The following is a 27,188-nucleotide window of genomic DNA, read 5'->3' as shown; positions in this document are numbered from 1 at the left end:
CTAAAATAATTCTTACAGAAAAATAAGAATGTAGCTTTGCGTCACATATATGTGAAAAAAGATAGAATGAACTCAATCAAATTTTTCAATTTTGTAGTAACATATTAAACATATTTTTACCAATAACTTAACTTGTTCCAGTAACAGTATTTTTATAATTGACCTATATTATGCACTATAATAAAATATGTCTTTATTCTTTTCGCAGTACTGTGTGGCGTAGTCTCAAAGACTCGGGTTAAACTGATTATTTAGACAAAGTCGACGGCTGGCTAACATAATAGAAGTTTTAAAACAAAAATATTATATAAAAAATGACGTAATGTTTGTTAAAAAATACCAAACTTTCATTATTTAAATTTACATCATACATTTTTAAAACCATCCTGTTATTGATAATTCTTAAAAATAAATATAATTAGGAGTCTAAAAACATGTTTGAAATACTATGTTCTTGCTCTCACAATAATTTAAGACGTTAAAGAACATCAGCACCTTTGAATTGCAGACATCTCTAGCTTATTTCGACAGTTACTTCAATTATGAAGTTCGGTCAGGTATATTATCTGATCGTTTACCACGACATTGTCACGCATTTATAATTAGCATCTGAACATAGTCGCAGTCGTTTGGCTTCAATTCCATTGGTATAATAGAGAGTACGTGCGAAAATTTCGAATACATTCTTAAGGACAAACCGTCACGTACCGTAACTAAATGTGTACGCAGTTGGGCGACAAAAGCTCTCGGAAAGTTTTTCTCATTACACGCGTCCGTATATGGCATGCGAAAAGTTCGCAACCGTATCAAATGTTTTCTATAACTCGCGGCGAAACTTGGATGCGGAATTGATATGGCTGTAATTCTGCGGAGCTACGGTAATGACCGTAAAAGTGAACGAGAGTTTCCTTTCGAGGCCCAAAATAAACTTATAATTGAATAGTGGCACGGAGAAATAAGCCAAGTCATGTAATGGAATATGAAATTCTGCGATTGGCTTATGCCTCAAACGTGATTATGATTAAACATATTATTGGGAAAATAATATAAGGCGTAGTAAAGAAACGCGATAACTCAGTCGCAATTTACATTGCACATAATAAGTTAAAAAATATATGGGTATAAGAGAGATGTGACCAAAAATCTACCCCTATTGTACTATTAATTATAGAACACAATGTGAATATATAACAGTAACTGTGAATAATAGACAAGGTCTTGTCCCACCATTGTTATGATAATTGCTTTAAGAGAGTTCATATTTACATTTATATCAAAGAGAAAATTATAAGCTTAATTATCATAAACATTACAGATTACAAAAAATATAATTAAAATATTTGTTTTATGGCTTAAACAAGTATTCAGTTCAATTCTTGTGATTATTTTAAGGCACATTTTCTTACTCAATTATTGCATTTAGTTTCTTACGATATTTGTTTTTAATAAAGTTGTAATATAAAGCTCTCTTCACCAGCTCTGTACTTGAAAATAACAACAGAAACTTAAGCGCCATGCTTAAGTTTCTGTTGTTAAAGAAAGCTGCTCACATTCCCTGCCAATGTATGTTCAAAACTTATTGTATAGTTTACCTTAGAATTCTGCTTTTTAAAGTAGTATAAGTTACCATTTCAATTAATACTTATCTTCATTATTTGATAATTTAGCTGCAAGGAAATACGGGGAAGCAAAACACCCCTTTTTCAGCTAATTTTTTTAACATCTTTTGGTAATACTCAATCTTAGTATTTATTTTTCATTAATTACCGTTGGATATACTTTAATTTCAGCTCGTAAAACTATTTCTTATCCTAAGTTATTTGGTTTACTTCAAGGCTCATCCTTAAAATCAAAAACGCCAGATTTAACTTTGTAAACCATCTCGAGCTGACATCCAACATTTTTTAATCATTAAAACTGGTTTTATGATAAACAATTAATTATACTCTATATTTAATTATTTATGTTTTAAACACTATGTTCACCTATTGCTGTCACAAAGTTTTTTATTTTACACTACGCAATCACTAATAGTAAATTAATTCTAGTAATGATAACTAGATTAGTTCAAATAGCTTAGTCCTCTTTAGCCGTCTATTCAAGTTCTCTACATTAAGGAGTTTGTTGCTTTGATGTTGAAGTGCTCGTGTTTAGCAGTAAAACATCTTCGACACCCAGGTCACGTTGTATATCTCCATCGCGAGCATTCACATTGATTCGTAACATTTTTATATGGCATTGTTTGTCACATCCCCAGAGTTGTATGCTGTAGCCCTAAACTGTATTATATTGGAATTTGATTGTATAATCTAATTTTAATATATATTGATAGTTTATAGAGTTTCTTATTAGAAGCCAATATAGTTTTCTATATTTTATTTCAAGTTTATTCCACCGTAATTTGGTGTCCAAAGTCATGCCAAGGTAGCTGTATTTACAAGTAGGATAGTGTATATTTTTTAAAGTGAAGTTGATATGTACCGATTTTAATTCATTAAACTTTATTTTATATATTTTGCTCCGATTGGTGATCTTATTAGCGGCTTGTTGATTTTTTTTTTAAATTCTTTCCTTACTGCCAGGATTGCTGTATTATCTACAAATGTTGCAATTGTGACATTCTCTATTTGCCACAAATAGAGAATGTCACAATTGCAAATATTCTGGGTATTAGTAAATAATAATATTTAAAACATATAGTTTTTACTTAATCGGTGTGCTAAAAAAATAATTATAAATATATAACGTAAACGTGTAAGCAGTTTTGTATCATATTACTTAAACTATATTCATTTTATGGATAAAGTTTAATAAACTATATTTTCGCATTTTATTAAATCTAGTCATGGAACCAATGCGATGGAGACTGGATATCATACATGGAGCGTTTCAAATGTCCGTCTTCATGTTTGTCAAAGAAACTAGATTTTAGAGAGGAGCGGAAATCAAAATCGTGGCTTTGGGTAAAGTTTCTTTTGAAACGACGAAATTATACCAATCCAACGACTGAGAGAAATCTCCGCGTCGTACGAGGGTTAAAAATCATCAAATCTGATATTCTATTATACGAGGTATATTTTTATTATATAATATATCGATTTTATTATATTTTAATATTAGAAATGGTTGTTTTTGGTTTGAGTATATTTTTGCATAGATTTTGAGATAAAACTTTTCTTCAAATATCATCCCAAGTATCTTTAGGAAACAAAAATTACAATGTGCCTCTCTTGTATGTATTTCCTGTTTTAATTTAGATTAATAAAATGTGAACAAAATAAACTGTTTAATAGTCACTTATTACTACACATAAGGAGTTGGAAATATTAAGAACGAACGCAACAAATACCTGTTTCTGACCATTAAGACAGGTTTCATTACCAACTAAACTTATGGGTCTAAACATTATAACCAGCACGACTAATAAGTCGGCGACTAATACCTATAATACACGGGTTTGAATCCCATATGAACCCTAGTGCTTTTCAATTTATATCGTATCGTATCGTTATAAATTAAAATATAAATTATAAATTATAATATAAAGTTCTTGGAGAAGGCAAAGACACATTTTGGATTGTCGAGTCAAACATGAAGACGATATAATTTTAATTATGATCGATCATGACAGATTAGCTATTCCTAGATTTTCGTAAACTCACAAAAAATATTGGTATATAGTTTAAAAAATCTAACAAAGCCGTTTTAGTGACATCTTTTGATTGTAAACTGTAATAATAGTTAATAATTAATAAAATAACGGCATTGATTTACAGTTTTGATTTCAGTCTGCTGTCTTACAACTAACTTAGTAGTTGCTGATTGTGCTTAGTCCGCGATAGAGCATTAGGTTAACGACTGCAGGTTGCAATAAAGATTTATAATGAGTAAATAAAGCATCAATATCGAAGTGTTGAGACGTGGCTAAAATCACGCATTTCATGTGAGTAATTTATTTGCCTTTTAAATTTTGTAAATTTTCAATATCCACCTGATATTGTGAAACAGCAATGGGTAGTTATTTTATATTTTATATACTTTAGAAATTTATTAGGTATTATTTTATTATACTAAAATTAATTTAATAATTAAATAATTACTGAGACATTGTTGAGTTCATACAAACATTTTAGAACCTTTTATTAATATTGCACGTTTAATTAAAATTATTGTTAATCTTGTGTTTCAACAAGATTAGCATTATTTTAATGATTAACAACGAGCCAACAATCAACACGTAGGGGTAGGTATTGAAATAATCTAGTACTCAGCCCCTTCCAGATTACGCTATTTTGGTTCAATTTCTAGTAAATAGTATATACAGTCCAGAACGAAGGGGCTCTAAAATAATATTGATTAAAATATGTAAAATTTATATATGATAACATATTTTATATTTCGGCAAAAAAAGACTTATAATCTTAATTATCTCAATAGGTATAGACAAGATTTTATAATAAATAGAAGAGCTAACCTTATATAAAAATGGGATCATGAGAAACTAGAAATATATTGTCTTGGCCAATTTTTTCTTTCTTTATGGCTCATATTTATATATTATTATATTTATGGCACATATGCATATGCAAGCTAAAATATGAAATTTGAGGCTTTAAGTTTCAACAATAATACAAAACTTCAAAACTGAAACTTTGCTTGATATTTTACCCTCTCCATAAACTTGTTATTAAACATTATTAAAATTAGTGTATATCTAATATTCATTGTTGCTCTACAAATATTTCTTATTCGTTCTGTTTCTACAATACTTCTTTGCGTGAGAATGATCATCTAATAGGTCCATATTTTTTTCATTTATTGATATTCTGATATTAAAATAATTTACATTTGATATTTATATATTAGAATTTTAATAGATAATTTTAAGATATGCACTGATCATATATCCGCGAGTCATACAAGTGTTCACTATTGTATAAAAGCTTATGTTTGACATTTCTCCTAGTGAAACGCCATATGGGAAAAGACCTTTTATCTTGTGGGCACATTGGACCATAAGTTATTCAAGAAGGCGGCCAGTCATTTCCCGGTAGAAATGCCCTTCATCCGAGCCGGCTAATTGAAAAGTTTACCGGACAACTTTCAAAGGGGAAAACATAAGGCTTTTGCTTTGGCCTCGAGCAAATCTTACAGCTTTAACTATTGCAAATTCAAAAGCAAATGTTTTTGAGTTTATTAAAATATAGAAAAATATACTGTTTATAGCAAATTAAATGGCGTAACTTATTATTTATGGATAATCGTTGCAGTAAAAGTGAGCATTTAAAATATATTTCTTTTAATGGATTCATTTGCAACGCTATTCAGTCTTAAAGGTGTCGTTGTCAAGCGCAGTCGTGAGTTAATTTTTTTGCCTTATTTCAAACTGTATTATTTAGTAAAAAAAATATTAAAAAAATATACTAAGACAGTGAGAACAAAAATTATGTTTTGTTAAGTTGGAAGCACTCAATTTTTCACCGTTGTACTCAAACTGAATATGCAAGGTTCGTTCAATGATTAAAAATGCCATACAAAATAGTTTATTTTACGTTATGATTACTACAGTTAAAAATTGGCTCGTAAGGTTTAAAATAGTGGGCATACTTTTTCACATTGTGCATATGTGTACACTTTACTGTTATATTTTTTTCAACGATGTCATGATTTTTTTAGTTTTTGATTGGCCACCATTTTGTAAGAAGGTGGCATATTTTATATTTTTACCAGCTAAAATCGAGGTATTTAGGAGTTCTATTGCCATTATTTTCAATATTCGATTTCGTATTTTTTTTTATAATATTCGAATATTATAATATACCTACACAATTTCTTTTTTGCAATAAATAAAATGACAAATAGTTATAAATTATATGGTTTATGTATCGCTACAATGTATATGTACATATATACAAAAACATCTAGGAAATATATTTACATAATTTCTTATATCAAATTGCAAGGAATACGTAAAGTTACAAACGTATTTAAAAACGATTACAGAGACATCCTTTTGAGTTTTGTTATCTTCAGCTCGAAATCGATTTCCTCATACACTAGATCCGAATAAAATATTAGAATGCTAATGGTTGTGGCGAAAATGCCCGCAATTCACAAGTCCCGGCTTTTAATACACTTGATAAACGATTTTGGAGTCATTTATCAAGATTAAGTATCATTTAAGGATACGCCTAAAAGACGTTCTAGGAGAAAATCGAAAATCTTTTGTACACGTAGCTCTCTTCCTAATCACGCAGAAACGATATCAGACTTTAAAATAATGTAGATATTTTACCATTGCTTTTGACATTTGTGTAGTATTAGTATTATATAATTAAATATTACGCAGGGATTAATATATCGTATATTATTAAACTTTTATAAAACATGTATATTAATTAATTACGTTGTAAAAAGCGATACCAAAAATATATTAGTTTTAATTTTCTAAGTAAAACAATGTAACACTAAAATAATGTTTAAGCGCAGAGCATTGAAAATCTTGTTAAATGAAACCGAGTATTTGTTTATGAAATGTTTTCACTGATAATAAAATACGTACACACATTATGACCACATGTACGAATATGCGTGTATTTTTTAAGCTTATGTAATTAAACTTCAAACAAAAAAATGCCTTAGGAGATTTATAAAGAGCCGCTGCGCATTTAAATTTACTATGATACGAAATTCATGTCGTGGCTTTTGAAGAAAATTACCACAACACTTGAATTTGACAGCTGTCATCTAGAAATAGCCACTAAAGTTAACGTACAATTTGAAGCGCCTTACTTTTGTTAATTGGATGTAAAAAATAAAAAAAAAGCACATTTTAAGTGGAGCCATTTTTAACTCAATATTAATAAAGAAAACGTTTAAATGGAAATATTATATAAATTCCTACGCATTTGATAGTATACTGTATAGACTACTTTTATAAAAGCAAATTTGGTACAGCTTCTATATGCAATTTTTGATGCTCAGTATAATTATAAGCAACTTTTTTTGCGATATTATTAATTTAGACTTATCTTTGAACCTCATTTATTGCACACCTAAAATTTGAATTGTATTAAAAGTAAGAATTATTTTTATATCCCTATAGTGAAGACAAAAACTTTTGCGAATTTAATCATGTTCGTAAATTCTAGCTATCCACAAACGATTTTATTTGTTCAGCATAGTCAATATTCCATTACAATGTAAAACAAGATTGATTTATATTTACATGTTTAATTTAAAATTAATTTATTTGCGATCTATGACACGCTATTTTTCTTCCATTATGGTGTATTTTTTAGATATAAATTGTAGCGTTATTATTAGTGAGAGTCACTATTATGCGAATATGCTATACAAAACTAAGCTAAAATTATGACATGTTTCCAGAATAGTGAAGGCATTCATTTGTCTCATATTGTATTCTGTGTGGAATACAATGTAATTTGTATAAATATATTAACAATTTTTACGAAATTCGTGCGCAATAATTACAATTTAAAAATAACATTATAAAAACATATCTCATTACTCAATTTTCAGTAAATTATATTATGTCGTATGATCGCGCTACGCTATTTATTTCTGTAGTATGTGTTTGCTTTTAGGTCATGATTCGTTTTTTGGACTTTATTAAAAAAAGCTCTTTGATACTGTATCGTGAGCCCCAAGCTAAATCGAAATTGAATATTCCGAATAAATGAGTGGCACCAAGCCCCGTCTAGTCGATTGTTAGCCATCCCTGCCGCACCAAAAGTTATGGTGATTTCGTAAATTGAATTTGTGAAAATTCGCGTCACGCAGTCGTGGACTCAGACTTTGAGGGTCGTTCTGAAAAAATATGCCGCGACCGTCATTTGACTTTTGATTGTGCCATTGTATAGTAAATGTTTGTTTTTTGGTATCAATTTATATATATATATATATAGATTGCTATTAATCTGGTAAAACTCAATATACATTAGCAAGTGAAAAACCTGAATCAAAGTAATTATATTTTATTACCATCTTTGCTACAAATAATATAATAAACTATTATATATATATATAACCTTAATATATTATGGTGAACGTTTGCAAACGAACAACGTTTCTTAGAACTAAATTTTAAATTACCTTCCAACGGTTCTCATAGATGTTTTTTGCTATCTACAATATCATTAATACTAACCTATTGCAAGTTAATCAATATATGACAAGGTCAAGGATGAGAACGTCAGTTTCTGAAATTTCATGACCATGGTAGGAGTATTACTGTCGAAATATCTAACAAAAAGATCTCATCGGGATGAATCTCGGTATTCTAATAAAACATTTTAGCATATTAAATTTTTAAAATGCATACACAATAGTTACGTTCATTTAAAAATAACATTAAAAGTTATTTTTAAATGAACGTAAATTAACTGATTTAAATGACTCTTTACATAGCTAATTACAACAGCAATACTATTTTTTTAAATACAGAGCAACTTATTTGTAGCTATATTTGTAATAAACTTATTTTTCTACTTAATTTAGATCCCAAAAAATTATCGCATTTTAATAAAAAAAAACCTTTAATATCGAATTAGAAAAAAATCATAAATTTTATTTTTTCAAAAAACGAGTCCTGTTTACCAATAAAATAATATCTTCATTAGTTTAATTATCTAATTTCATATTATTAAACTTACTTTGTAGTCTGAAAACTTTAAATCAATGCAATTTGTATTAACTATACAATAATAAAGCAATTTAAAAAGTATTTGTTGAATCAAAATATAATAAAGAAATAATGTAATTAATATTCATAAAGTTACCCACACGCTATTACGTAATTATATAACTTATATTAAAGTTAATTTGAGTATGTTTAACATGGAAACGTACAATTGTATTAACCAAAGTGATACATACGCAAATAAGTCCTTACACCAAATACAGAAAATTAATTACATATAAAAGTGTTTATAATATATAAATACGTATAAAGTGAAGCTTTTCTATTTATTTAAAAACATACTGTCTTATGGTATATAACCTGTATTATTATATTCTAAATATATATTTTGTGACATATATTGTAAATGCATATATATAATGGCAATCTGCCCTTTTGACATATTGAATTTGATTGCTTTCACTTTGCGTGATCGAAATAATAAAGCAAACAATCGGACCTTACAATATTATTTGCCATAAAATAACATAATAATTTGGCAAATAAAAATGTGTTAAGTCAACGTAGTGCGTGTTGTCAATAAATCACAATCATAAATTAAAAAGGATGACAAAAACCGTCTTGAATATTTCAACATCTCATAAATTCATTCAGTTTATACAAATACACAATTTTATATATTTATTATTTATGGAATATATAATGTGCTCCTTATACATAATTTAATTTAAATTTATGTATTGTTTTACTTTATAAAATAAACCATATGAAATAAGCTTAATCGAGTATGACTCGTGGGAATAGAAATAATTATGTTTATTTGATTAAAAACCTTCATTACTAATAATATAGTAGTAAAATGCTTCATTAATTAAAAATATATGATATCATTGCACATTGGAAAAAATAAAACAATTGATAAATAATTATTACTTACAAATCATTTCTTACTGACTTCATATCATGTTTTTATATACACATGGAATACGCGATTTAGCAACAAAATGCAATAAATATCTATGTTAGTGTTATCCACTAGCAAAGTTATACTAATTGCTACATTATCATTCCCATTCTTCAGATCTAGCATAGCTACATCATATTATCATATATTTTGGAACTTTACAAGAAAACAAGAAAGGGCAACTATTTTTGAACACTGAAGAAACATTTTATTAGACAGAAAGCATGGCATTACAGGATATATGGATAAGTGTAGATAGTATCAAAAATAGTAAAACAAAGTTATTACCGATTTATTATTATTATTTATATATTCGAATATTACCGTTTCTGTTAAAATGTTTATTCTGTTAGGTTGTAGGTTTGCAATGGCGACAAGTTCTATATTTAATACAAAGGTATTTAAAGATCGCATTTCATTTTATTTAATTTTATTGTTTGGGTTTAGAAGAGATATTAGTGATTCATGGTGTATAATATCTTTTTAAATTTTGTTGAAACGTTTGGTAATAATTTTTCTGAAGGTATTCTTAATCATGGATATACCTATATGATATCTGTTATACGTGAGTATTACTTAAATTCATTACCTAAATGGAAAATGTGTGTAATTAAACGATAAAACGTTTGACTTGGACGGATTAGTGACGTACATAACAAACGCTGTGTGGAAACGAACGCTTACAATGATTTATTGTGTTGGCGCACAATGTGTATAATAATAAGAAAATACAAACGCGATTGTTGTGTTCATTTTGCAAGTTTTAACGTATTGTATTATTCGTATGCTTTATGAAATGCGACTCGAAATTGCATGTAATAAACATAGGTACAGACAATACAAAGATTTACTTAAATTATTCAATATTACACGTCTATTATTGTGATTCATAATTTTATTGTTATTTAAGCAGATATACTTAGCGTCACTCGAGACGAAATCAGTTATGTATATTCTTATTTTATATATAGATATTCATTATATCTGATACTTACTCTGTTGGTACATTTTACCACGTTGTAACGCATTGGGTCAGGTTACAATGTAATATTTAATAATTAATAAAAAATAATCATCAATTAAAGTTAGTAAGAATAGCAATTTTTAGGATAGGTTTTGGATGAATACCTTAACATTAAATTTACTAGATTTAAAAAAACACAATATTATTCACATTGCTGTTGTTTTTATTTTATTTTAAATAATACATTTTATTTTCAAAAAAATTTTTGGATTTTGAAAAAATATTGTTTAGAACATGCTTAAATAATTTGCTTTTGTAATATTATATTGCGACCTGGTATAATTGAATTGTATGTCAATATAATTAAAAGAAAAGCTTTATTTTCTTATATTTTTTTATTACGGATTCACGCGAGTCTCTTCAATTCACAACTTCTTGTAGACCGATTTTATTATAAATGGAAGCGTAAGTTCCGTAGCCGGTTTATGAATAACTCTTGCGGCAGCTTGCTTCCAAGCTGTTGAAAAGTAGACAGGCAAGAAACTTGTTTGAAATGATTAAAAATATTAATGGGTTCATTACGTTATCACTTTATTATTGTAAGTATCTAGGATATCGAATTCTTAGTTGGAATAAATTATAAGTAAACGCTCAAAACGACTAACTTTTATTTGTGTGTTGGAAGTCACGTGATCATTCGTGTCACGTAATCCGCTCGTTACTCAGCGTATCACCGCCGTTGAGGTGACAATGACTAACTCGACCCGACCGCACACTCCTGCCATAATTCATCTTACGTCCAGATTTGTCGGTCGGATAGTCTGGCGTTTGAGCCGGTAATCCACCGGGCGAGTCTGTGGGAAATTTAGAAAAGCGCCTTCCGATCACTTGTATCGTCGTTTTTCTCCGTATTGTTTGAACGGTGCGCGTGACTTGGTATTTTTATTCAGCGAACTTGGAATGCCGCCAGCGTATGGGGGTGTTTATCGTTGTATGATTGTCTGTCGGAAATCATGTGTCGTAAATATCACCATCGCGATGGATCATGAAGTATTCCATAAAATTAATTGCGTGAAATTGTAATTATTTTTTATTATTATTCCATAACTACTTAAATCTTATTAAGTAAAAATTTCACATTAATAAAATAAGTTCAACCATTTTTTTAAATTGGATTTAAAATTTAAACGTAGGAAGTTTTTAATATTTTTTTTGGTTTGATTTTTTAATAGAAGATGTTATAGATTTTTTAGCAGAAAAAGATGCGGTTCGCATGTCCTTATCTCACACTCACGCGAGCGATCGAGAAGGAAAGTATCTCACCGTCCGCGCCTGAGTGTATATATGTATTTATATTATTGTATTTTTTGTTTTTATTTGTATTTCCTAATATTTGTAGTATGGATGTTCAAAAGTATGTCAATTTACTTTATGCTTTTGATTGATTTTAGTATTCTGAGATTGGCGCCACTAGCGGCGACTGGAATGAGGTAACGAACACTTGTTTTTAGAATTGAATTGTCACGAATAAATACGAAAGCTTTGTTATGCTTACTGGTACAGTATTTTTTTAAAATATTATTATTTCTGTATGTATTTAATACAATCAAAGCTTTTAACTATTCCCCTTATGTGAACATGTATTATATTGAATGCCATTTGTTTGTTATGATTTGTTCTTAGTTGCACTCTAGGAGCAAAGTAAAGATATAGTCACTTAACTCTAGTCCTTAAGGAAAAAAAGGAAAATAATTGCATCATTAAAATAAAATGTAAATTGCTTTGCCGTCTGTCTACCCTTTTTGAAGAACTGCAACTCATTTATTACTGCTTGGTTTGAAAATCGAAATGCTACTATTAATGCTATCTTAGCTACGATGTCGATATCGTCTACCCCTACATATACGGGCATTTAGATTGATTTATTCAATATAGTGCTTAACTTACTCTATGTAAGGCGGTCATTAATCACTCTGAGATATTGGACTAAATTTATGCATATAAATGATTGTTTCAAAGCAATTTAAAAAGTGAAAAAACTAATGGCATAACCTGTATATCTGAGAGTATAGTATTAGCTGTAGCTAACCTAGTTGTTAGAGTGTTGATTATTTATGTAAATGGTAAACTTACTAATCACACTATAATTAGCAGTCCCCGAACTGTGCATTAGTCTATGAATGTGTGTTGAAATTAAAGGCATACGTTTTAAAACAAATTAAAGCAATTTATCATATACTCCTCTCTCATGAATTGTGAGAATATTCGTCAGTCGTCCATGCCACCTGAACTACAAATCCAAAACCACCCAACTCCGCAAGTATGGTTAACACATGGTTGCGAAACATTTTCACTGTCGGCAACAGCACGCGCAGGCCGTTCGTTACAACAATTGCCGAGCATGGCCCGGTGCCAAATGTTTACGACTGCTGCGATCGAAGATAACACACGGTGGATAAGCCGCGGTATCTCTGTCCGAACGTGTTTTTTCCACGATCAAACTAATTGGATCAAAATAGTGCAGCTAACGCTGTACGCCGTTTTACGACTGGATGACAAAAACAAAAGCAATCTGCATTGCGTACACTGGTGCAATTTTATTCGCGGATAGTTCACATATCAATATATATTTTGTGTTAGGAAATTTTCAATCGTGCAAAAGTTTCTTTCGTTTTGTGCCAATGTTGCTTTAATCAACAACAAGGCATTAAACAAGCACTGTTACTTGTTTGTTCTCTTTAATTAAAATATATTTGTTTTTCTATATGATTTATCCTAATGATTCTGTGGACTCGCGAGAGTTCATAGAATCCATAGAATCATAAATCGATTAATAAGTATTTCTCCACCCATCTGACACATTTTTGCTTTGGAAGAAAAACTAAGCAAATTTTATGGCGTTACTCTGTGGAGAGTACCCATAGATTTTTACAATCTGTCGATTCTCATGCAAAGAGGTTTATAATTCTTTTATTATTACTGTAGTTTCTAGTTGTTAATAAAACGTGAACAATATTTTGCTATTAAAATACTTCCGGCCTTTATTAAAAGCTTTCAAGAAAGCGTTCATATTTCCAAAAATCTGGCATAGACTTTTTTATGCAGTAGTATATAATTGTAAAACATTTGAAATTTTCGTAAAAAAATATATTTTAATCAAAAAAAGGCTAGCATATGATTTTTTTTAATTTTTGAGAAGAAACACAGATTATAGGAATAGGTTGTGCTGAAGTAAAATAGAAGAATTTGTGAAAAACAAAATTATTTAACATGTAACATGTGGTTTTTTTCCTAATAAGAAGCTTATTGATATATTAAAGTCTTAATAATTTAAATAATTTTAACGTATAGATACGAGAATAGGTCAATAAGTCCTTAGAAAATCTAAGAGTAGCGCTAGTAGTATGGAAACAAGTTTGTTTCTGAAATTTAACGTTTCTCAATAGATTGCTGACAAATTGTTAGTCCTCGCGTCCTTTTATTTTTACAATTACTTGAAGTAAACAACGTTTGATATTTTCGAACAATGGAAAAAACAAGTTTCGTGTAGTGATGAAACACTTTCATTTGGATGGCAAAACAGCGGAAGAAATCAATGGCAAGTTGGATGAAGTTCATGGCACATCTGCACCAGTGTTTAAAACTGTTTATTATACACGTTCGGGACGTTCACTTGAGGTGACTACGCCAATAATGATCGACAAAATCCAGTATATGCTCTTGAATGATCGACGAGTCAAAGTGCGCAAACTTGTTGAGACCACAGGCATGTCATATGGCTCAGTGATTGCAATTTTTTACGAAAAAGATATTGGAAAGATAGGCACCGCGTTTCTTCACAGTGCATAATAAACGCCATCGTTTGGTCGATTCAATGGCTGGTTTGGCGCTTTTTCGTAGCAAATCTAACAAATTTCTGCATCAATACATAGCCGTTGATGAATGAAGAATCCGCTACTATACTCTAGAGACAAAGAAACAGTCGAAACAGTAGGTTTCTGGAAACAATCCGGCTCTAAAGAAGGCGAAGACGGTGAAATCGGCCGGCAAGGTAATGGGCACGATTTTTTGGGATACACGTAGATACGTCCGCATTAACTACTTAGAAAAAGGACAAACAATAAAAGGAGAGTATTATGCGTTGTTATTGAATTGGTTGAATAAAAAAAATCTAGAAAATATGTCCATATTTGGCCAATAAAAAAGTACTCTTGCGTGCGAAAATGCGTGAATTACGCTTCGAATTGTTGCCACATCCACCGATTTCTTTTCTAGTGATTTCCTGTTTTTAAACGTTAAGATATAGCTCGCCGGAATAAGATTCATGTCGAACGAGGACGTCTATTTTGAGGGCCTTCCAGAATCTTACTTTTTGGATTGCTTGAAAAAGTTTCGAGCTAAAATAATACTTTGTTGAGAAATAAAAACTAATTAACCCAGAATAATGTGTTTTTCTATTGTTTTTCAGGGACTTATTGACCTATTCTCGTATTTAAAATTGTCAACGAGATATTTTTTAATGACGATTCGAAGTCAACATAAATAACCATTCGATAGAAAATTATCGTTGCCGATAAAATTAATTATACATGAATAATTATTAGGATTCGATTTTATATTAAATTCATTAATTTATTTCATAAGCATACTTCATGCATACAATCCCATAAATTATATATGTGTGTGCGAATATTGCGCTAATTATTTATGTATAACTTTTTAGGCAATTATTGCCAGCAATGGAAAGCTTACTCCCGCCTATGAATACATTAATGATTTGCGAAACGCCAACAGGTAATTTATTAATAATAAGCAATAATATTAAATGCTATAGTTTTAATTTATTTTATAGTGTTATACAAATGCAAGGGATGTATGTATGTTTTTATTGTAAGTACAGTTAACGTTCAAACAATATGTAATTTGACTATTGATAATATAATTAATTCATAACGCATCAGCGAAACGATTGAATTTTAAATGATCATTTACATATTGTGTTTTTGTCAACATGTGTAATAAAATGCCATTAAAAGTAAAAATATTTTTAAGTAACTACATATATCTTACTTTAGAAATGAGAGCGTTTTAAAAATAATTTAATCAAAATATAAAATTTACCATTCACGATTCACATACTAATTTATATATTAACTCCTTTCCTGTTAAATAAAATAAAATGTTAAATTTTATTCATAAGTGATATTAGCATAAATGGATTTTTTCACAATACAATTTTGCTACATTCTGCAACTGATAACCGCCTACTAATTTTAATTTTTCTTCACTTTTGGTTTATGGTGTATTTAGGTGAATTATGGATATATTAAGTATATTTTTACGTAATGTACTACTTTTGCATAGCCCCGAGGGATTGGAGCGTGGCTTTAAATCCGTTTCGCTGCGAAGATAAATCGACTTTGTTCGCAAACATCAAACAAAAGTTTGATCTCGTCGTTTACGATTTTACAATTGATCGCAAATAAAATGGATGCGTGGGGTGCTTGAGTTTTTATTTTATTTATTTTAGTCGTACGCCCACAATACTCATTGGTTTCAATCATGTCGCTTCACGTTTCAGGCAATCGCGTCACAAGACAGAGGGTGAGATTGGGGAGACTGAGAAGCATGTGCTAGTCTTAGGAGCAGGTTTCGTCTGCGCACCCTTGGTGGAGTATCTTCATAGAGAGAAGAACATTGCCATCACTGTTGGTAAGTAAAATAATGACGTGTAAGAGTGAAAAGGCAGTATTATAACATTAAACGCAACTAAATATTCCATATACATTTTTTATGTATTAAAAATATTTTCAATGTTTTCATCTAAATTAAGAATATGATTGTCATCGCGGAATTGTTAGAAAAATAACTATATTTATTAAAATTAATTATATCCGTATACATAATCTATGTATATTTTAGGCATGAAATATGTGGGATAATAATAGGAGCAGGAGGGTAAATAAAAATAAATTTGATCGGGTTACAAAATATTTTCTCATGTATTTATATTTTAAGAATCCATATTTTACTTATAAATTCAAACTCATGTTATATACATAGTCCGAAACCTCAGAAGGATACCCCAAAAACAACATTTGGAACATTTCTAAATTTAACATACAAATTTGTTCGAATCATTTATACTAGTGATACATGTAAATGTTGTACAATAATAAAATATAGCTATAAATTATCTCAAATAAATAGGGCTTCTTTTCATTAATGGCATCATTTTTATTATAAATAGAACTTCGGTTCTGGTGCGGGAATCAAATCAATTACCATCGAGTCTTATAGCACAGTATCTTGCAGATTTCGTATTTAATATTACATCAACTAATTTTATTTTATTATTATTAATACTTGAGAAGCTTTCTCAGTATGAAAATTATAAAGCAATTTATATTTAATATAATAAAAAAAAATGTCGTGTCATAAAAAAATATTTAATTGATTTTTAGAGCAATTTTATTATATTTCCTTAAAAAAATTATTATGTTATTATTCAAGTTACTTTTAAATAAAATTAAATAGGCGTTGATTATGAAAAAGTTTCTAGTTTTTGCTGTAGTATAAATGTTAAACATCAAAATATTTACAAGAGTTTATGATTCTCAGTACTATTTTGATTCTCTCATTTTGATAAATCCCAAGAACTCGTTCCATATATAAAATTACATTTTTTTAATATTATTAAAATGTAGATGTGTATTCTTAAATAAATATTATTATTGTGTATTTTTATATAAATACTAATAAAAATATACGTAATAATTATGGAACAACTACCGAAAATATCTATACATTTATTTTGAGTTTTATAAATTATTATTTTATATGTTTTTCATCAAAAGTCTGATACTTCAGCAGATAATATATAAGCATTTCTGCGATGAAGTACTTTAATAACAATTTTAACTGAGGTTAGATTTTATATTTTAATCATTAATTTAAATTTAAATAATATTGTGTATTTAGAAATAATTTGAAATATATAAATGTATTTAAGACTGATTTTTAAAACATTTATCTTTTAATCTCGATTGAGAAATCCTAAGATAAAATTTCAAACTTAAACTTAACTGATCATATTGTCGAATCGTCCATTCATAGATTTTTGTATGTGTATTTAATAAAATAAGGAATGAATAACCCATTTTTTATTATTATAATATACATATAAATCACCTAAGCTGGACTTATAAAAACTTATTGTTCAATATCACATTATAAAATGTATTACCTCATTATGACGAGCGTTGCTAAAACTGCGAACCGTTAACTCAACTTTGAGTGTTACCGCTCGTTTTGAGAGCTTTCTCGTGTATGCCCACACTTTGTATTATTATTATTATCAAGTTGATTTTTTTCAAGTTTTTTTAACCACTAATTGCGGCGAATGCTTTGTGTGAAATTTTAAAGCTTCGACGGTAAAGTTTATGCAATTATCGCTAGTTGTTCGAGCCGCGTGGGGACCCAACAAACGTAAAGTTTTTGCGAACAAAAAAGTTGTCGCAAATTGACAAACAATGTAATTGGGTCAAAACCGACAAAAGCGTTCACTTTATCAGCGTTCAGGTAAACAACTGAAAATTGCTGTCGACGCGGGAAAACTTATACTGTATTGGAAAATTTTCTTTATCCACTTTTTTTTTAAATTAATTAATTTAAATAGGTCTCTAACTTAGCTCTATTGCAAATAAAGTAAGTCGCTCAAAAAATATATTTTATGCAACATATATAAAAAATAATATATTCAGATCTCTTTTAATAGTAGTAAGTAAATTATTTTAATTGGTTATCTACGTGAACTGTAAGTAATATATCATATGTATTTTTTGAAACCCTTTAAACTGGTGATAATATTATTGAAACCATGACATTGAAAAACGGCTTAGGATATGGGTCGGCTATTTTTTAATTCATTCGTTGAATAAAAAATTGGTGATTTTTAGATGTTTTAGATTATATTTTTATTGCTAAGTCAATCTTAGACATTATCCGTGGATGTTAGAAGATATTATAGTAATATTTCAATATGTTTTTTAACCACAAAGTAGCTTCTTATTTTTCACTGCAACTTCTTTATTTCCTAATGCTATTTTTGAATTCTTCACGTGAATATTAAATATGTTTATGTAGATGTTCTCGCAAGACTAATATGATAAGATTTAAGGCCATGGATTTGAGTCTTTGTAGAGGACTCAAGTTTTTATTTACAAAAATGCACTATTAATAAAAACCATCAACATCTGCAAAGTTATATATCGAAGCTATGTATCCATAATACATATAATAATTTATTAATAATTATATAGATATAAGCGATTCCCAGACTTTCAGTCTGGTAATTAATACGTACTTGTCGGTATTCGTTATGTCTGATTGACTAACCCAGTTGATATTGATTTATCCCGTTGAAACGCATTGGGTTACAATGGAAAATGTGCAGAAACATGTCTAATATTTAATCTAAAATTATGGATATCCTTTTAATCTCTAAGGCTTTTCGGATGAATATATGGAGTTCAATATGAAGTTAGGGTAAATTTTAGCGTTTTCATAATCAATCTTCGATAGAGTAGATTTAATACTCTGTCTGATCCGCCATATTGTTGCTAGGTGGAGTTATTGTTTTTTTTAATTCCGGTAAACTGTTTTCTCATTGTAAAGTATAATTTTTTACTAGTTTTTTCAATTGTTAAATTTTTGCAAAGCTCTAAAATTATTACAAATCGATATTTAATATTTTAAAAATATTAGTATAATAATAATTTAAAAAATGTATGGTATTATGTATAGATTAATGTTTGGGTACATAATTACTGGCACTATCTTTTACAACGATTCTGAAAATTCTTTTGAAAGTCACGTTTTGGTATATAATCTCTCTCATTTGGTCGTGCTAATTAGTGAAAAAACTCGACGAACATCAGCCGCAGGCATTTTAGCAAATCGTTTAACGATTTCAACTTTTTCACTAGAAAAGCATTAAAAATCATATGTGTAGGCTTTTACATAAATATGACTTTTAGAGATGAAATATTAAAATTTAATACCTGTTTATTCGACTCTTTTAATAAGAAACAAATATAATATTTTAAGTTAACTTGATAAGCACTGAAGCTAAAATTCAAATTATTTTTTTAATGCATTCGTAATTCAGTCAGCGTTCCTATTTAGTTCTCTATGAAACACCTTAATTGTAACTTCGTATTACCCTAAACACTGGTCGTAAAAAATCTATATTTTCTTCTTCTTGGTCGTTGCATCGATGCCTTACGAATGTCGCGATTGGGTTTTGGATAAAAATTGGATAAAGTATTTGAATATATTTGTAATTTTCTCTCGGTTTTTATCGACATTGATATATTTAACCAACTAGTGCAAAAAAAATATTTGCCTGTAAAATATTTAATTAAAAAATATTTATTGGTTAATATTAATTATTCATATTTTCACAAATGTAAAACTTTTTAAATTTTATAAAATATGGATAACATAATGCTGCACAATCAGTGGTGTTGTCAAAAAAAAAATGTTTAATTTATTATTTTACATAACTTTTGATCAGGGACGTCATTTCAGATTTTTCTAAGGTGGAGTGAAAGTTAGCCAGTTTGTAAATTTATATATAAAATTAAAAACCCTCTTCATGTTTAAAAATTTTACCCCCTTGCGTATTATAATGAATATATACGAAAATTCCTCATGTAATTATACAGTAACGAAATTTAAGAAAATATGATGCACGTATTCCAAGATCTATAATGATAAAGAATGAACAATTCCATCGTATATTTTACCGAAAGTGCACTTTAGCTAATGGCTAATTCCAGGAAATCATATTGAATCACTAGGTTATACTTATATTTTAACACTTATATTTTAGATAAACTGTTGCCTAATAATTTAATAATAATTGTTAACATTTCCATCAGTCTCTTTCTTCATTAAAGAATTTTATTTGCTTTTTACTTCATTTGGTAAATGGTTCGTTATATTATCAATAACTTTCTATTTCTTTTCTAGTATATAATTTGCCTTAGTTTGTCCTATATTGATTCTACAGAAACTAGTGTTTTCACTGAACTAATAACTTTTTCTCATTTTGACTTAAATAAACTATATCTCCATTGTTATTAACCAATAGTTTACCAGTCTAACAATTTGTTTTTATGAATTTATTTTTACAATGTTGCTTAAATCATTATATAAGATTTCGCTACAATTGATGAAATTGTAACGAAACAAATTTTATGTAGTTAGACTTAAAAAAATTTCATAGTAAACTAACGAATAATTGATAACCAATGATGGGACGAGTTGTCGTAAAATTACTAATTATTCATCAAATATGTATATGTTTATAAATTTATTATTTATAATAAATATAGTATAGTATAGTACAGTGCAGCATAATATAGCTAAACTCGGATTATTTTATTTTCACTGCCATTGTACATTTAGGGTTGAAAATAATGAAAAAAAAATCCGTCACTAAAAAGCATCACTGATACGACTACTGTTAACAAAGACACAAAGAACACGAGCACTATTGACAATTTACTAAAAGTTATATGTTTTGCAAACGTGAGAAAAACTTTTGAAAGGTTAAATTAGTATGAAGTTTAATTTTAATTATACCTGGTGCTACAATTTCGTAAAAATATATTTATATATTAAAGTTCTTGGGACAGATTTTAATTGAAAAAATATTGTATTGATTTCAAATAAATAAAAAAATAATAACAGTCATTGAGCAAGTCTATTAACTTGAAAATATAAGTAATTTCTGGAATTTCGGCTGTTGCAAAGTGTTTCTTCCAAATATTTTGTTTGCCGATTGTTAGTTGTTTTGGCCACGGTAATAAATAATATAAATATGAGAAGATACATTCCGTATAACAAAATAGGGCATATTATGGCTATAGTTAATGCTTGGTACAAAAAAGAAAAAATAACTACCTCAAAAAGTAATACACACTGTATTTTTAGACTAATTTTAAAAACACAGTTATGTATTATTTCTTGAGATAGTTATTTTTTATTTGATGTACCGCTGCATTATCTATGGACAAATTATGCCCCTTTTTGTTATGGGAAAGGTATCTTTTCATCTTTATGTTTGGGTTTCGGTATTTTTAGAAATTAAATATTAAAAAATATTGCAATGCAAATATAAGCAAAAATATTCGAATTAAAAAACAGACCAATATATTTGGTATTGGAATATTTGAAAAGTAGTTGTGAAGTCTCTAATGGTTACTTTCGATTCTGGAATGCCATTTATTTATCTGGTTGTTCTTTATTTTAAAGGTCGTTCTTTTACTATATCTTTCGCAATACAGCTCAATCAAAAAGATATTTTTCTTCTGCGCCTCACAGTCCAAGGGAATCGCCACATTTATCGCCATTGATTGATCTAAGCTAACAATGATACAAAAAGAGGTTCTTTGTTTTTCTTTTATTTTTTAATAGTATACGAGACATATATAAAAGAAAACATTATAATGGTAGAAGGAAATAAGCAGTCTGAATTAAATAAAAGAACATTTATGTTATAAATTATTTGTTCTAAAAAGCTATTGCGACATTTGTATTAGTGAAATTTTGTGCAGTAGTCTTTTAAGATATTGTTATATTTTAATTGTCTGATGCTTTAAATTGTCATAAATAATACTTTATAACATCTCTTCTTAGTAATCATTTGTGTTGTTGATTGTTTTATCCATCCAATGATTTGATCATTATGTCCTTTGATATATACGTATACAACTGTCTGACTGCGAGCATAGAAAGCGTCTTTAATCATTTTAATTATTATTTATTAATTTACAGTTAATGTTTCTTGTATGTAAATTTATCTAAAAGTATGTCTGAAAATATTATATTGCCTTAATTATGTCAAGAGTCAGGACGAAGCCGTTCTTTGGCGCTTAATCACTGGCGTATCTCGGGCCGCTTTTGAACTTTCGCCCACTTGATTTATACCAGTTATGAAATTTCACGGACAAAGAGTTCAATCTCGACCCGGAACAATTCGCAAATTGCCTCTCTCCAAACGAACGATCCGACCCTGTATCGCAATGCGGATGCGACTCAGAAGAGTTAATTGTTTCCAGTCCCGCGGGAAGTTTCCGTAGGTGAGCCAGTGGGTACCGAGTGTAATGTGTTACTTCAACGCGGCTTGTTCGGTTCCTATGAGAACCAATCCAACTTTAAGCAAACTATTCAGTAAGTCGATGTGGTGACACGTTCGCTTGGAAAACACACATATACAGACTAATTTATATGAAATTAATAATTTAACGCGGAGAACTAACTGTTGTGCCAGCGGCAAGCGGCAGTCGAATTTATTACCGCAGGCGCCGTGATGTACACAAATTTGCTACACTTGGTGTATGATGCAAATGACGCGTGAAAAATTAAAGCATTTGTTACTTGAATTAACGTTGAACATTAAAAAACTTGAGCGGCTCGTACAAAGAGCTGATTTATCGTCTAATAAAATTTTAACAGAAGTATTTAAATTTTTTTTTCATGTACTGTATCAATTTTGAACGTTCAACGTGTTTTTAAAAATATAGTTTGTTTATTTTTTCAGGCAAACGTCTTTAAAATTAATATTATTATTTTTTGTCGCAACACATTCCTTTATCTATCTTATAAAACAAGTTATATTCCAATAATCTCAACAGTATTTTTTTATATTATGAAATTTGAGTAAGAAATGAAATTTGTGGATTTTTTTTCTGCTTCAAAATGGCATTGTAGTATTAATATTTGTATTCAATATGCAGCAGGCGCGTACGGTAAGATATATTTCCTTTCGCTCGCTCGCGTATTAAGTGACGAGAGTGAGTGAGAAGAATTGGGCGTGCAGAATGTATATGACGCACGATCGTATCTCTTATTCACTTTCGTCACTTAACACGCGAATGAGCGGAAAGGAATGTATCTCACCGTACGCGTCTGATATGCATCTAAATTTTCTTTTAATATAAATATTTTAACCTTTGCTTTTATTTACAATTGAATATTATATGTCAAATGTAAGACTGTCTAAAATATGTTAAAAATAATAATTTTATTACAAAAACAGATTAACAGTCGATTATTGTACTAAAAATAATTTGATATTAAACTATTTATTTTGTTAAATTAAAAATACTAAATCATCTTCTGAATCTTATGCAATAGTCATAGTACAAGATACAATGTCACGAGTATAAAACATACATTATATTAGATTAATCGCCATCATATGTGTGAAGATCTGCTCTCGTTTCGGCCATGTGCTTACTCGTGACCGACCAACAAATCGTATTAGGGGAAAAGTCATCCGGAGCGGATTGCGAAGAGACAACAGATAAAGTTAAGCGACCGCGATTATTTTCTCTCCAACTTTTTTGTTCGGTTTCATCTTGGTTAGGTTCAGACGACGGGTGTGGTCGTTTGGAAAGAGTTACGAAAAAACTTCTCTTTGGCAGTGGTTTCAAGGATAAACCACAAAATAAAAACACAACAACGTATATAAATTACTTAAGAGAGTTCTTAATATACAGAAATATTAATTATTACTACTATCATTTAAAAAATATTTTTTTCATGTTTTTTCAATAATCTGTTTATCATCATAATTTACATTTAATATAAATAAATTTGAAATTCTTTTTTTATATTAATAAAGCATAATATATTGTTGATATGAATAAAAGATACCTTGATTGCTAAAAAATACTTACTAACATACTCTCAACAAGCTTTAATGAACCAGCAACAGGTTTTTTTTTATTCACTCTGTTTAATGGTTCTTCAATATCTTTTGCTTCTCGAACGCACAATTAAAGTCCCTCGGTAATATTTTTTTTACTTTTATTACTAGTTTTGCATCCGTTATATTATATATTAAGTAGCTTCGGTTTATCTAATGGCCTTGCCAGCAGTGGCAGCAGCCAATACTTTAACTAAATATTCGTCTTTATATTCAAAGCGTTTGCCGTCTACCAAAAATATATAAAGTTGCTGTGAAGGCGGATGGCTTGGAAGTAACGTTCAAGCAGGGATGGAAATTTTGTATGCACGAGTTCGAATATGCTCAGTTTTGTCATGCGGATCGCGTCTCTTTAACAATTCATTGGCGATTCAGGCTCTGTACGATATGCTAGTTCGTAGTGTCTGAGAACATAGCTCTAATTTTTAGAATTCCAGCGAAGCTAAGTACTCATTGTTGTTGGACAGGACTTAAAAAAAATTATCAGTAAGAGTTGAATTTGTATTTGTTTCGTACTGCCTTTTTGCTAGATGAGCTATAATACAATATATAAAATTCTTAGCGTAAAATCTATTAAATGAATCACTAATTGAATTTATGGTTACACAAAGACAAGAAGGTTGAAACGCCTTAATTATTACTATATTAAACATAATGTGTGTTCTGATTTAAAGTGTTGTATGTTTAGCATCCCATTTGAAGGAAGAAGCTGATGCTCTGGCAGAGCGTTATCCAGGCGTCAAGCCAGTGTACTTTAACGTGCAGGAATCGAATGGCAGCTGCCTTGATGAGCTCACTAAGAAGCATCACGTAGTTGTGTCACTTTTGCCTTATCATCTTCATGCAACAGTAGCTGCCACTTGCATCAGCACCGGGACGCATCTCGTTACGGCATCGTATGTCACTCAGGGCGTTCAAGAGCTTCATGCGGCGTAAGTCTCGAATATTAATATTATTATTGTAAGGCTATATAATACACAAAAGAGTTTTAGCGCAATAACGATATGCAGACACTAATTAAAACATATGCTATTTGTAGTGACTATAATCAATATCAGATATATACATTTTTATAGCTTCTTTACGCATGCTTAAATGTGGAGCAAATGAACATCTATGTAACTAATCGTATAAATCAGAAAATCACACTATAAGCATATATAAATTATATGCTATTAATATCATATTATATCTAAAAAAGAGTTCGAATTTGATTACTTTATATACCATTGTTTTATGGATTCAGCTTTTATTTGGCCACTCGATATTAACTGATTTTTATTTTATTTTGGTTTTATCAAAATATTTTTAGATTTATTTTCACAAAGTTATAGATATATACACAGATACGTTGACGTATCAGAGGTGTGAATCAATCAGGCACGTACGGTGTGGTACATTCTCTTTCGCTCGCTCGCATGCTAAGTGACGAGAGTGAGTGAGAAAAAATGGGCGTGCGGAACGCATGTAACGCAAGCCCTTATCTCTTATTCACTCTTGTCACTTAACACGAGAGCGAGCAAAAACGCGCTTGTAATCAATACTGTTGCAAATACAGTTTTTAATTGGTTGTAGTAATTTTAGATTTGTTGTGATATTATTAACTTAATCTAATCTAATCTAATTACAATTATGCAGCGATTGTCCAGTCAATATATGTGATTTATTGTTTCCTGTGACCGTTTCACAAGAAAGAAATGTTCTTTCAATGACGGAGAATATTTACAATAAGAACACTTGCGTGTTATTTATGTGATCCTTTACGCTACAGTCTTGTTTCCTTGTTGATGGATAATTATTTTGGTCACAGTAAATTTCACATTTTCATATAGGCTTTCGACAAATTTTCCAATAATAAAAACATATACAAAGTAATGTCTACACGAAAATCTGAACCATGTATAATGTAAAATTAATATGATTTTTTATATAATACACCTACAAAATATAAAGTAATATTCACTCAAATATCAGAAAATAAAGTCTATGTATAGTGAATGTTTTATTAGTAGAAATTATATGAAATTCAAACAAATGTGTAAATACTCAAAGAGTTTTTGTCTTTCTTATAAAATATATTCTAACAATGTTAACTAACTTAAACGTTAGTCAATTAAAATTACTTTAACAGCTTCACATATGTTGGATTTATTTAAAAAATAAAAAAATAACAAAATGATCAAAGGTGTTGAGATCCATCCCTAAATGAAACGCCACGGTAGGTCTCTGTTTCATTTCGAGTTTTTAATACTGTAGCTAGTTTAATAGGGTGGTTGCTTATTTGGCGGTAGCTGTGTGTGCACCTGACAGGTTATTAATGATGATATTGTGGCCGGATAACTTTTTTGTTTTCGTTTCTTCCATTTTGCCTTCCGTGTTTTATATCTACCCTCCCTCGTTTCGTAATATCATGTTTGTATATTATAAATCACGAAACTGTGCGTAAGTAACTTGAAAAAATTAAATTGAATCCTGACGTGTCACGGTTGCGTTGTAATCAAAACAGAATTTTAAATTGATCGATATGATTTTTTCAGTCATAAATATATAATTTTATTCGAACACGTACTCATTATATTTATTTTGGTATGACGCGTGGAATTAATTACGTTATAAATATTTTTACTATTATTGTGCTATAGTTTTATTAATATGAGCAATTATTATTAGTTATATTTTGGATGACTGAATATTTATAATCTTGTCTAGTATGATATATCATACACATATTGTTTTAAGAAATAGTAATTTATTGATGTTTTATATTTATTAGTATATCGGATTTATAAGTACGCTGTACAAATGTTTTTATTTTCAT

The 27,188-nt window shown here is 29.2% G+C and overlaps 2 protein-coding genes across 3 annotated transcripts in view; one reads left to right on the top strand and one right to left on the bottom strand.

Annotated features, from left to right (window-relative positions):
• Nucleotides 1-11,465, bottom strand: part of LOC148238901 (ethanolaminephosphotransferase 1) — a 54,425-nt gene extending 42,960 nt beyond the window's left edge. The window contains exon 1 of the mRNA XM_088190696.1: nt 11,256-11,465. The gene's annotated coding sequence lies outside the window, so the exon portion shown is untranslated. The remainder of the gene's footprint in view (nt 1-11,255) is intronic.
• Nucleotides 1-27,188, top strand: part of LKRSDH (lysine ketoglutarate reductase/saccharopine dehydrogenase) — a 77,671-nt gene that overhangs the window by 35,358 nt on the left and 15,125 nt on the right. The window contains exons 12-15 of one of the 2 annotated variants that reach the window (XM_088190638.1): nt 12,042-12,080; nt 15,314-15,384; nt 16,172-16,302; nt 25,059-25,302. In XM_088190638.1, coding sequence (XP_088046764.1) covers nt 12,042-12,080; nt 15,314-15,384; nt 16,172-16,302; nt 25,059-25,302 — 485 coding nt within the window. The remainder of the gene's footprint in view (nt 1-12,041; nt 12,081-15,313; nt 15,385-16,171; nt 16,303-25,058; nt 25,303-27,188) is intronic. The other variant, XM_088190644.1, reaches the window with a different exon arrangement.

This window comes from Plectrocnemia conspersa, unplaced genomic scaffold (assembly GCF_051122295.1).
Source record: "Plectrocnemia conspersa isolate PC_06_02 unplaced genomic scaffold, ASM5112229v1 ptg000001l, whole genome shotgun sequence".
In the NCBI taxonomy this organism is placed as follows: domain Eukaryota; kingdom Metazoa; phylum Arthropoda; class Insecta; order Trichoptera; family Polycentropodidae; genus Plectrocnemia; species Plectrocnemia conspersa.
Note: the sequence above shows the minus strand (reverse complement) of the source record. Positions and strands in the feature narration are given on the sequence as shown.